This window comes from Lonchura striata, chromosome 3, assembly GCF_050655825.1.
Source record: "Lonchura striata isolate lonStrDom1 chromosome 3, ASM5065582v1, whole genome shotgun sequence".
Taxonomy (NCBI): Eukaryota; Metazoa; Chordata; class Aves; order Passeriformes; family Estrildidae; genus Lonchura; species Lonchura striata.
This window is the reverse complement of record NC_140705.1, coordinates 72,175,032-72,188,393: the sequence shown is the minus strand read 5'-3', so window position 1 is coordinate 72,188,393 and position 13,362 is coordinate 72,175,032. Positions and strand designations below refer to the sequence as shown.

Genomic DNA, 13,362 nt, shown 5'->3' with positions numbered 1-13,362 from the left:
TAAGCAAAATATCCACTCTTTCCTGATGCGTTGTCTAGATTTTTAATTTGTTGTACAATTGCAGAATTTAAAGCCTTCTTAAGGATTTAGTGGGTTTTGTTTGATTAGTGTTTTTACAATAACGAAAATTGTTATTGTGTAAAATAGTCAAGGTATATGTTTGAAATACAAAGTATACTAAATTATTTATTATCTGTTCTGCCCTTTTTTTCTTAATAGGTGTATTTACTTAAGGGCAATGATTGTCCTTTCCTTCTAAGAGACTTGCTTGCATCTGAGCAGCTTGCAGATGTCTTTGGACAAGCTGTAGTAAGTACATAGTTGTTTTGAAATAAGGAATAAAATAACTACGGAGTTGGTTTTCTTCCTACCAAATGTACCTTGTGTTAATTTGCATTAAATTACACTAGATTTATACTACAAGAACTAAGAGATAAACTTGATCTCATTAGTTTGCCTGTCATAACTGTTTGGGATATTTAATAACTTGATTGGTTCTTCCCATATTATATTCTATATCTTGTACAAATCAGCTGAAAGTTTCTCCTTCAGAGAACAGTGAGAATTGCAATTAATGAGTTTCTGTTACTGTGATAAGTGGTGGCCAGTCATCTTGACAGTAGACATTGTAGTTTCTTAATGATTTCTGAACTTTTCTGCCAGGGAAAGGTAATAAAAGTAAGAAGGTTAAGAAAGGAAAACAATAATAGATTTCTTCATGCAGTAATTGCTTTTTTTATTAATTAGATGAATGTACTGAGGGTATTCATTGGATCTCCACATGGTCTGAACCTTCGTAATGTTTTGTGGCATGGGTTTGCATCACCACAAGAAATTCCTGCCAAGTAAGTTACCAGGAAAAAAACACTCATTTTCTTACCAGTCAGACTTGTGAGTTCTTGGCAAGTGGTTAGTAACCACTTCTCTTATGGGAAAGAAAATTAATTTCCCTTGCAGCTTCTGCTTCTTTTGGAAATGGATTTCCATAGAATACTTCAGCCATTACAAAGGTGGCCAGTATTAGGTCCAGCAGGCTTTGTACTATTAGGGGAAACAAGAAAGTTTAACTTTTTTTTAAGTCAGGGCAGTGAGGAGTAACTTGGAACAAAAGACAGAGGAATGGGGTAGAAGGAGGAGCAACAGCAGCCAATGTAGAATACAGTGATGCTTTTTATCTGATTCTACCCTTTTTATCATGCTTATGAATGCAATTAATTATTAAGTGCTCCTACTCAGGTGGGGAGTGTACATTCTGGGTGTTTTTCAAAAAAGTGAAAAAAACCCTTTGTTCCTAACTCAAAAATGTTGGTTCTTTGCAAAAAAAAAATTCTTTGTATAAGCTTTTCTAATATATTGTGGTATTCTCCCTAGATACTGTGCTATGCTGCTCTTTTTAACCGCAGGATTGGGTCAGTTGTTACAGACCTATCTTCTGCAAACTAAAGGTGTTTTAGTACATCGACCTTATGTGATCTTCATTAGCTTAGAGGAGCTTGATGCATTTCCAGGCAAGTATTTAACCACTACCAAATTTTTTATTATCCTGTATTTGCTATTGTTTCCTTGTCCAAAAGTGCTGCTGAAAATAATGCATTTCCCAGAGTTCCAAGATTTAATCTTAACTAAGATACCTGTATACACCGTCATTAGGTGAACCAATCATGCTTGTAGGACATCTTAATATGTTGATAGTTCACTGACTATTGAGCAAAAAACTTCTGCATTCTAAAATAATTGCAACACATTGAAACATTAAATATGGCTACTTCTAAAATACTTCAACTGTATGTTACATTTTTTTGATTATGAGAATTAATTTCATATAACATTCATCTAGTTTGCCTTTATGAAATCTAACTTTTTTCAGAATCAATGGGTTCCAGCTGCTAGAGTCCCAGCAGGAGTGCCCTGAGTCTTACAGAGAATGTAGTGTTGAAACAGAATAAAAGATGGTGACACATTTTCACTACATTAATGCGTTTCTCAGGGAAGGATTTGAAGTGTCAGATAAAAATCTTCTCCCTGTCCACAGACCTTATTTGGTTTATTCCTACTTTTTAAAGGCAATAATAGCATATAGGGGATCTTGGTGTCAATGGTGAGCATGATCAATTTGTGCTATATAATCAGTGGAACATCTGTCTAGAAATTGAGACAGAGTTTTTGGGAACCAAATCAAGCTGATAAGATTCCAATAATTATGTACTGTAAATCCTATGGCTGTTGATTGGCTTTGAGAAAACACCTACTGCAATCAAGTTACACTTATCATTTTAAGCTTTCTCTTGGATGAAGCATTAATAATATGAATTTATAAGTGTGGGCTTCATTACATGGTAGCATTGAATTATGAAGTGTTAGCTTATTATGCTGTATTCTCAACACAGAAAATTGATAAAATAGGAACAACGTACTCATGTTCAAATGTTCCTACTACTCTACTGATTCTGGCTGAATAGAAATTATTCATTAATATTATATTTTTTTTAAGTATCTGAAGTAGGTAGAGAAGAACTCGACAGAAGCTGGGTCCAGTTGCTATGTAGTCTTTCAATAAAAAGCAAACATGACTTTTTAAAATGGTTTTACTCTATAATTTTATATTATCACCACATATGCAATCTTACATATTTAAATTCTGATCTTAAATGTGGCTACTGTTGTAATTGCATAGTTAAAATAAATTTGATAACTTTTAAATTTCCTTTTACAAATGTTGAAATAATATAATTCTTTCAGTGAAATATTTAAAATTCATTACAAAGTGTAGATTGTATGTAATTTTTCAATGTTATTTTTTTAACTTGCAGATCTTAATAGTGAAATACTTTCCATAGCTGAAGAACTTGTAAAACTGTCCAGTTTTGTATTAAAAGTTATGTTACCATTTTGGATTGCTGCTTTAACAGCTTTCAAGCAAAACAGGTAAGATCTTGTAATTTTTTTAAAATAGAATCTAAAAAGAATATATTCTATATTTTTATAACTGCATTTGTAGATTCTAAGGCTTTATACTAAATTACTTCAAAGCATATTGTTATGCTTTGTTATGGTGATCTCTTGGAAAGTTTGTTGAGTTATAACTTTGTTTTGTACCAGTTAAGACTGTAAACTATATTTTGAAGCCCAAAAAGAGCTTTTGGAGATGTAGCAAAAAAAGGGAGGTTTACAAAGCAAGCGGAAATAAATCTTCATATGTTGAATCACACATATCTTTAATTTTCAAAAAAAGTGTATTGTTTTGTTTTTCTCTCACATGCTCCATCTTTTTGAGAGTTATTCTCATCTCTGAGCTTGAATTCAGTGGTCAGTTTCTGTTTGGCACAGGTAGTCATTTATTGTTTGTTTACAAAGTGCATTACAAAGGAATTTTGGCAGGGTTGTTTGGCCCAAGACTGTAACTCTGAAATAGTTTATATTTATAAGGAAGAAAAACACCCTTTGGATATCTCTGTTACTTTTTCAGGTATGCTGACAGTGTGATTCTTTTAATTCCTCAGCTGGAAGTTGGACTTAGAGTGCTTTTCACTACAACTAATAAATGTCCAAATCGATTGCTAACAGCAGAGGTAAACTTTTGTCTAAAGTCAAATATGATTTAGTGCTTACAATATTTGCAAAAGAGTTATTCTAGAAATGTAGTGTCTATAGCCATTAACAGATTTACCCCACAAAATTTCAATCAATTTTGTAATATTATTTACACATCTCCATTTGAGATTCATTAATGCCTTTAATATTTTTTGTGCTTCTAAAAAGGACTGAAAAATTAGTGGAAGATTAAAATTCAGAAACAGTATTTAGGGTGAAAAGCAGGACATGATATATTTGTTTTAAAAAACTCAGGACAAAATCCCAAAGTGCCTTTTTTCATTCATAAAGGGACTTCTTTGCTATTTGTGCACCTCTGATATCTCATGCAAATGAATAAACTAAAGTTTTATATATATGACTAGTTAATTGATTTTGTCTGAAAACCAAATAATATTATTTGTGTTTTGTTCTAGTCTTCTGCTCTCTACACCACTTTTGATGAGGTACTGTGATTTTTTTCTAAATATATCAGTGTCAGAATATAAACCATGTATGTTTCCCATTACTAGAGTTAAGAATGCACTTTCTTTTGTTGAATATGTCATTATTTCTAACTTTTTTTCCCAAATAAAAGATGGTGGACAGTAAACACTTTAAATTTGGAATGCTTCAGCAAATATCAATATTAATACAAATTGTAATGAACAGACTATCTTTTTCCTAAATGTTTTTATCTTGAAATTCAGCACTCCACAGAAACAAACATTCTGCTATTTTTTATAGATTCAGTTAGTCAAAATAAATACAAATAAATAATGCCAGCACAAATCCTCAGTTTTACAAATTGTTTGAATTATTTCAAGTTGTTTGTCAGTATTAATTAGGAATCTTGATTCTAGAGTAGCAGAAGTAATCACATCAGATTAGGAAAACTATTTTAGTTGGTGTTTCTTCTTTGATTATATGGTCTTCAATAATTCAATAAGTTTCTGTTCAATTATTTTTTTTTTCCTAGATGCTAGCAAAGCATTTGGATAATGAAGAAGTCAACCAGCTACCTGTAGTTCTTGAGGAGCCTGCCATGGGAAGTGTTTTGAAAGTGTCTTTTGTTTGTTTGTTTCACTTAGTAATAATCTTTATGATATACCTAATAACTCAATTATTTCATATAGCTTATGTCTAGCAGTTTAGAACCTTAGAAGATTGTTAGCCTTTTTTATTGTGGAGGTTATGAAGTCATACCTGACAAGCTATATTTCATTAGAATATGAGGCTATCTTTCTTTCTGAAATATAAGTGTTTCAGAGATATTTGTCTTTAGACTCCTGAAGTTAAGCTGAATGGAGCAGGAGAAGAACTGATGCTCATACAGGGAAATTTCAAAACTTATTTCTGACTGCTTGTGAGACATGCCTTAGATTGTCTGGGCAGATAGCACAGAAATATAATTCAAACCTATCTGAGCACATTCTGCATCTTACTACCCAAACAGATTGTGAACAGAAAAACCAGGGCTTCTGAGTTTATTAGAGGTCTTTTGAGAGTATAGGGGAGATCTGAGGTTACTGTCCTGTCACCAGAGGCAGTAGGGCTATGAAGGGCCTGGGACACTGAGTTGATGGAAATCTGGTGTTAACTGTCACAATATAGAATGTATTTTACAAATTTAGTTTGCACTGTTTTGTTTTGTTGTGTTTTTTTTTTTCTGAGTATCTGAACACCCCTATAATATAGACATAGTCACATACTTGTCTTTCAGAGATATTCTATACACTGAATATGTTCAGTTCTGTATGAGTATACATAGAATGGAATTCTGTATAGTTGGTGTGTGTTTCCACAGGACTTCCTTTGGGATTTCTTGAACCACCAGGAGGGCCCACGTATAAGAGATCGTTTAAGCCATGGAGAGATCAATCTAGAAACATTTCCTAGAGAAATAGCTAACCAGATAATTGGATTTGCTATTACTATTCTCTGCAGATTCTCAGATGAGAGTATGTTTTCTCTTAAGGTAGGGACCAGTATTTTGTTCTCATTTTGTTTTTTGTTATTTTGGATACCAAATATGATTTTAGAGTTTTATGATTGAATCTTTCCTTGTTGCTGTGGGACACGTGAAAGCACAACGCGGACTACTTGTTGCTTGCAAGGTAAAAAAGGAACGTTTATTATTTGACTCTGTCTTTTATACCTTCCCAAGGGTGACATTGGATTGGAGAGTGAACGGGCTACCTCTCCAAAGACATTGGACAAACTACTAGTACATCAAGTGCTCTCTACCCCCATAAAAGAATGTAAACAATACGTTGTTTACAGAAATTGTGTGGGAAAGTTCTCCAAAGGAATGTAAACTCAGAAGGCTTTAGGAAGTCTTAAGAATCAGGGTGACATTTCCTGACAGCTACTTTTTGTGCAGATGAAATATTCCTCCAAGTAAAAAATTATGAAAGTATGTTTTTGCCTAGTTCTGTAGCTAAATAAGTACAGAAAGTTTTCCAATATGTTACCTTTTCTTACTCTACCATTTGTTGGCTTAACCAGTCCTTATTCAAAAAGCTGATCCATAAATTATAATGATTCCACTTAATTTTGTCCAACTGTATTGATGAACTAGCCTATTTATCTGCAGAATTATCTGAAAGGTATGTAGAATATCTGTGTGTCGTTATTGAGATTTTCTTTTCCAGAGGCACTGTAAATAAGAGCATCTTGCTAATGGAAGTGTTATTTGTATCTATACTTACACTATGAATTTGTAAACACTTTTTGCCTAGCACTATGTTTCTCAACATCAGCAATTATTGTGTTTGCTCTCCCCCAGTTTCCTGTTTATGTTTGAGATTACTTCTTTCAATATCATGCAGGAACCTATGAGATAAATCTTCCATTTATTAGTGGCAGCTCTTAGTTTCTCAAGATGTGCTGTGAACTGCTGCATTAAGAGTGTACTTGGTTGCTTTTCTGTCAGCTGCTGTCAGGCTTCATAGTTAAAATATGTGAAATTAAGCTTCAACCACTCACTGTGCTGATTACTTCTTTCAGCCCTTACACATTTGGAAATGTTTGCTGACACCAGTGCTATAGGTGGCATGCATAAAATGACATATAAGTCTGAATCTGCATATGATTAGGACAGCTTAGAGAAACTGTTGTGTATTGTCTGTGATCTTGTAAATCAGGAACACATGGTCATAAAACCACTGATGAACTGTGCAAGTTGCTACCAATCTCGATTTCATCCAATTTCCCGACTCAAGAAACAGGTAGGTACTTCCATCTGTGACAGCATTGTGACCCTTAAAATTGTGAATCCTCAAAATTATCTAATTCTTTTCTTCATGCTTTGATTGTGTCCTAAAAAAAGTTCAAACCTTACTTTCTTTTTTTTTTGCTTTATTTTTCAAAACGTAAAGGAAATCACAGTTGCTAAAATGAAACATAATTCTGCACACTCCTGTTAATGCAATTAATACCATATTTGTGTTCTAGATCATGAAATAACTTTATTCTTACCTGAGTGTTTGCTTTTCTGTAGTTTTCTTAATCTCCATATGCTTTTTTTTATGTCAGGACCACTGCTGGGTCCTGTCTCCAGGATTAGGCTATTACTAAGTTTTTTATACTGTATGAAGGCCAGTTGATTAAGATTCTGTTATGGTAGCAAAATCTGCTTTCCAATGTCATAGTAGTTCTCTGCCAATCAGTTTAATGAACAGCTTGAGGATGTTTCTCTTTTGATTTGAGATTGAAGTAGACATACCTAGTTCTTTTACTTTTCATCAGCATGCAAAGAGTGTGTTACAAAAGTCATGTTAGTTAATTTTTTATATTTAAATAAAAAAGAATACTAAATTAGTTTGTTCAGATATTGTTTTAGTATGGAAGTGTGCATCTACTTTTTGTCCTAAACTAAACCTTAGCAAATGAAGTTGGCTTACACCGTTATGACTAGGGAACAAATAACTTACTGCCTGTTGCAGTTTTTTTCTAAATGGGCCACTAAGAAAAGCATGTCAAAGTCTATACTTTACAAAACATTTTTCACTATATGTTTTTGAGGTTCTGGAATGTATGAAGAGTATCCACTTATGGCCTGAATTAGCAATAGTGCCTGAAGAACAAGTACAAAAGATTAAAGGGTATGTATGTGCTGTATAAGATCCCCAGATACAAAAAAAACCAAATAATTCCATACTCTGAAAAGGACTTGGTAACCAGTAGGAAACTGTATAGAAGATATTAATTAGAAAGAGAATGTAGCATTCTATTGTTATTTGAAAAGGAGGAAGTCATTAATAGTATCACTGGAGGATATTGTACTTGTTTAGAGCTGAGAGAAAAAAATTTAATCTATCATATACATATAATCAGTATACTGTAGGCTATTTACGAATGGAGAATTAAGAGGGGTTCTGAAGATTGCTAACAATGAGAAAATGTTGCTTTAGTTGGAGAAAGAAAATCATGCTTGTAAGGTAGAGGGAAAAGAAATTATATGAGAATGTAAGAGTGGACACTGAATACGCTGCTATCCAAAGAAATCTGCATCTTGATCTATGCCATTTAAGAAATAATGAGTACTAAACTATTTTATAGCCTCAATTTTTTTTCTCTTGTTTTTAAGGTTGGAAGGAAATGCTGAAGGTAATACTTTGATTTTGATCATATCTGAAATTATATCTCAGTTGCAGCATTATATGCCCCAGAATTGCTGCAGTTCAGATGATCCTATAAATGGTGTCCTAACAGAGAGGTGAGTTTGATGCCCTCCCAGTTCCTGATGTCAGCTTCTACTTGCAGCCCAATGTAAGAACTCTCAAACCTAAATTATCCTGTCCCTGTCTGCAGAGAAATGCTTGAATTACTGAATGCATTTTTCTAGTGTTACTGCTGATTTAATCTGAAAATTGTAGGATTGAGCTGAACATCATCTTCAAAATCAGGATGAGACATTGTACATTTTAGAATTACAATAGAGATTTTACTTAGAAATTAGCCTGAAGAAATAACCTTTTTTTTTTTCCAGACCATGAAAGCGAAATATTTTAAATATTTGTGTACTTACTAGATTAGGTTGGTTTTAGCCTGGTTTGTGCTAAAAACTGCATCAGAAAATCGTTTTAATGTGCTTGGTGTCACAGCTGTGTGTGGCATTCAAAATGGCAATATGCTGCTATGTAATTTTATTCTTCATGCTTTAATATCAAGATTCAGAAAAAGAAAATATCTTGTTATATATATATATATATATATATATATATATATATATATATATATATATATATAGGTATCAGACTTTTAGGTATGTTATTTCCAATTATATCTGATTTGGAATAATAAAATAATTTGTCTTTTAATTGCCACTCTTAAAGCAGTCTTAAGAGCCCCATGACGAATGAATATGTTGAAACAAAACACTCCTAATGAAACCCATCAGGCATGGATGGCATAGAGCAAAGATGATTCTGCCTGTTGTTTTACTTACATAACATGTGGGTCTTCTGCTTCTACCCACCAATCTGCAAATTTATTACTTGGAGCAAAGAAGCCTAATTATTGATGTGTTAGACCTTTTCTTAGAGTTTTCTGCCTTTATCACTTCAAGTCATTAATGTTTTGCTATCTCAGGGATCAACTGAGCATGAGGGAGGTTAAGAAACACTTGCATAAGAACAGAGTATTTAAAGCGATGTGTGACACATTAGTGTAGCAAATATGACAGCGGGAAGATATTTGTGAGCTTTAACAAAGCATGCTCTGGTGTGGTGTTGATTAAAAAAATGGCCTCACCACCTGCATTATACGCAATGTTAAGTCTGCTTCTTGTTCTGCCCAGAAGACCACACACTAATGGGAATACTAATTAATAGCATTTGTTTCATGAGTTTTATTAGGTGGAGGTTAATTCATTGTGAGTTGAGCTATGGTGGGAGGCTTCAACCACAGCCCTGCTGTGATTTGATGTGTTCAGTGTATCATTTCAGCCAGGCAGTTTTATTTATTGTGGATGTGTTTCTTTGATCTGAAATGGGAACCATATTCATCATAATCAGTTTTGCATTTATATTCAATAAAGTGATAGAAAACAAAATCACTACTCCTACTACCCAGATTCTTGCCTTTTTTCAGTCATGAGATAAGGGCAATTTGTTTCCAAGTTTTCTGAATTAAAACATTATGAGTCAAACCGCACTTAATATGAAATGTATCTGATGTTAAATCCAGCTAACAAAGGATTGACGTTAAAAAATCCCTTCCTGTTTTGGAGGCTGCTGGTGGAACTTCGTGATACACGCATTTGCACGCTGTATTCCCCACGACCTGTCCTGGAAGTAGTGGTGGTACTCCGCAAAATAAGCTCGCAGTGCCATCAAGTGTCCCAGCAGGTTATTGCCGGCGCTGGGCTGAGACACACGCAGTGGCTTAACAAGACTCTGCGTTCTCGCCAGAGGCTCAACTATCGGCGGATGCTGAACAGGTTGGCTGCTGGTTTTGCTTTACTCAGTGGTTAGGGTTTATGAGAGAATGGCTGCACGCTGCTGTTGTTGCCTTTCAGTGGATTCACTTGGAAGTTTAAAGTCAACAGTGTTTGCATTTTCTTGTTAACCATTTCAGAATCAAGTGTCAACCAGGTTTCTATTAAGTAGCAATATTGAAATAACAAGAAAATCTCAAATTGGAGAGTAATTTGGGGAGCGTTGCTAGATTATGTCACTGTAAATTACAACCTTTCAAATCAAGTATTGCTTGAATGTTAGATAGTATCTTTTAAATTTCTGGCTTTTCCTATTGTCATGGTTCCACACTGGCACAATGCCAGTGCCCCCATGAAAATTCAATCTCCCAGCCGAATGCTGTGAAATGCGATCGAGAACAGAGCAAAGCAGGCCCAAGCCTAATAACAAGAAAAAAACTTTATTAAGCTACTACTACTATGCTACTATAAAAGAAAAAAGAAAGAAAGAAAGACACACAAAATTCAAAATGAAAACCTTCCAAAGCATTCCTCCTCTCACCACCCAAATCCAACAAACCACAGTGAGACACAATCTGGACCCCAATCAAGTTTCCACCCTCCAGACAATCGATACTCAGTCCATCCACTCCTGTGCCACAGACCCCCCAAGAAACACAGCTGCCAGATCCTGTGCTTCCATGTCACACATGGCACCGCCCAGAGGAAAAAGTTTGCCAATGGTGACCCTCTCCTTTCCATGCACAGTGCTCTCACCACCAATGCATGGATGGACAGACTGCTTTTAGGATTTTTCCTTTCAAGGATGCCCTGCCAAGAGGGGAAAAAATAACAGGTCAGGTTTTCATTTTTGGGACCACAGTCCCCCCCCATTTTCCCCTGGGGCCGAGGGTCCAAGAACAGAGATCTTCTTTTCTTCTTCTTTGAGGACAGGGGGCACCAACACAAACCCCCTAACTTTTCTCTGTTCGCTCCACTTCTGTGTTTTCCCAGCTGAAGCAGGTCTCTTGGCTCACTGGCATCCTCCTAAAATACAGTCTTTCTTGGAGGAGAAGATTGGTTCAGTCTGTGGCTACCAAGGAAAAAGTCCAGCCAAAAGCCACTCCATCATCTCCTTCCGCCTAGAATTTCTCCTTCTAACATCCCAGGGTCCAAGCTGTTTCTCTCCTCTCTTTCAAACCAAGGAGGAGAAAAATTTCACACAGCTTTCATTTCTCAGGAAGGGTTAAAAGTCCCGACTCCCAGGATGGCTCGATGCCCAGACTCCAGCTCCCACAGGCAGCTGGGCACCTTGCGGCCCCCCGCTCTTCTCCTTCCCTGCAGTGAACTGCTGACAAAACCGCCGCTGTCTCTTGAGAGAGAGAGAGAGAGAGAGAGAGACAGAGAGACTCTGGGGGGGAACGGAGACATCCCAGATTTCTTCACCCTTCCATCTGCAGGGGCCAGCCCGGTTCCAGCCCCTCCACCCTTGGGCCCACCTCAGTCAGGCCATGGGCCGTCCCCTCCCCACCCAGCCACGGCCGGGCAGGGGAGAGGCTGCACTGCGCCCTGACCGGAACCAAAGAGAGCGAGTTCTCCTGGGAATTCTGCTTTTAACCCCTCTGTGTTCTCAGAGGCGTGTCCACCTTCAATTGGTCAATATCCAAATTGACCTCTTCCTTCTGAGAAAATTATTTTTCCATGTCAAACCACGACACTTATTTAGGTATATAAATGCCGTTCAAGTTTTATCTGACTGCGATAGGTTTAACTGATTTGAAGATTTTATCTACTTTATTTTACTGCTTTTTTTCTTTACACTTGAATCAGTTCCTTTATAGATAGAAGAGGTTTTAATATTCCATTTTTTTTTTCCTAATCATAGCAGCTTTCCAGAGTTTTATAAGTATTGTGTTACTGGAAAGGTTATGTTCCTAAAAATGTTAACCATGTTGCTTAAGAAACATAGCTTAAACTGACAACTCATGATACACATTTGTGATTCAGTTGAACTGTAGTTTATTATCTATGGATTAATGGGAGCTTGCAAATTTTTCTTTGGAATCTTAGATATTTGCCTTCTTTTCCCCCCTCATTTTCAGTTTATGAGTCTCTGTTTACTTTTGTGGGATTTGTGCTGCTTTTTGCTGAAGGACATTTCATAATCTTTCTTTTCCCCCGACTCTGCAATATCCAGCAATTTAGATTGGGTGCAGAAGTCTTAATATTTGCTTAATATTAATTATTTATTTTTAATTTGGTTTTAGTTTGTTTATTTAAGTATTTTTATTTTATTTCTAGCATTAAATTTTTGTCTCCAGTGTTGCGACTCATCTTACTGTTGATTACTCAGGAACTAGTCAGTGTTCATTTCGTTTGTAAGAAGAATCCTTTTGATTATCAGCAGTATCTAAAGTGAGTATATAAATTTACTTTATGGAAATAGGAATTGCCCTAGAATTCCATTTTGATCTGTACTATAGAGATTTTTCATCATTATAGTCATAACTTTACCTTGGACAGTGAGGAGCTAAAATAACTTTCTTGAAGCGTAGATAGGGACTATTAATACATAAAAGTGGCATTCAGTATGTTGCTGACTTTACTCCATTTGTGTTAATTAACAGCTGGTTGGATATCACATACATTGTGAAACATTTGATTAAGAAAGCAAAGGAAGCCATTGGGGAAAACTGTCACACATTTGGTCACTGTATTCTTTCTATGGTGGTGTTAATTGCAGTTCTGAAGATCTTCCCATCTTGGTGTGAGAGGGAGGGAGTGGTTCCCCAAAAGTAGAGCAAACCATAATGTATTGATCATCCAATCCTGAGGGAGATTTGGAAACTTAAAGATATTTGCAACTTTAAGTCAGGCACTGCAGTATTCTTCTCTTCTCTTCTCTTTTTTTTTTTTTTTTTCATAATCTTAAAAAGCGTTTTTTTTCTCTAATGTTATTTCTCATAGGTTTTTGAAGTCAGTCTTGCAGTACACTGAGAACTTGGTGACGTACACAAGCCTTGAGAAAAACAAGTGGGATGAAACCATAGAACTTACAAAGAACACTTTGATAAAAATAAGGAAAATCTGTGACAGAAAGCTAATGTTAATGCATCTAGCTATGTGAATGAAATGGGCTTACGAATGTCTGGATGTTGTTATATCTAAACAGTTACAGAGACCTCATATTTGATAAATCTTATTCAAAGACGAATTTCATAAGTCATTTTCAAATTTTGGATGCAAAATTTACTCTTTTTGTCAGAAGGTAGCTGCTGATACTGCAGATGAATGATCAAGGTTTCATAGAATGGGTTGTTTATCAAATCCACTGGAAAATATTTACTGTGAAGTAAATCAGGATGATACAA

At 35.4% G+C, this 13,362-nt stretch overlaps 1 protein-coding gene across 3 annotated transcripts in view; it reads left to right on the top strand.

Moving 5' to 3' along the window:
• The window catches only part of ERMARD (ER membrane associated RNA degradation), a 24,609-nt gene extending 11,247 nt beyond the window's left edge, over positions 1-13,362 (top strand). For 2 of the 3 annotated variants that reach the window (XM_085575444.1, XM_085575442.1), the window contains exons 5-18: positions 220-309; positions 748-845; positions 1,372-1,508; positions 2,811-2,925; positions 3,467-3,569; positions 4,008-4,037; positions 4,550-4,619; positions 5,379-5,548; positions 6,717-6,800; positions 7,597-7,676; positions 8,162-8,290; positions 9,806-10,015; positions 12,293-12,406; positions 12,959-13,362. In XM_085575444.1, the coding sequence (XP_085431570.1) occupies positions 220-309; positions 748-845; positions 1,372-1,508; positions 2,811-2,925; positions 3,467-3,569; positions 4,008-4,037; positions 4,550-4,619; positions 5,379-5,548; positions 6,717-6,800; positions 7,597-7,676; positions 8,162-8,290; positions 9,806-10,015; positions 12,293-12,406; positions 12,959-13,118 (1,590 nt within the window). In that variant the 3' untranslated portion in view covers positions 13,119-13,362. The remainder of the gene's footprint in view (positions 1-219; positions 310-747; positions 846-1,371; positions 1,509-2,810; positions 2,926-3,466; positions 3,570-4,007; positions 4,038-4,549; positions 4,620-5,378; positions 5,549-6,716; positions 6,801-7,596; positions 7,677-8,161; positions 8,291-9,805; positions 10,016-12,292; positions 12,407-12,958) is intronic. The other variant, XM_085575443.1, reaches the window with a different exon arrangement.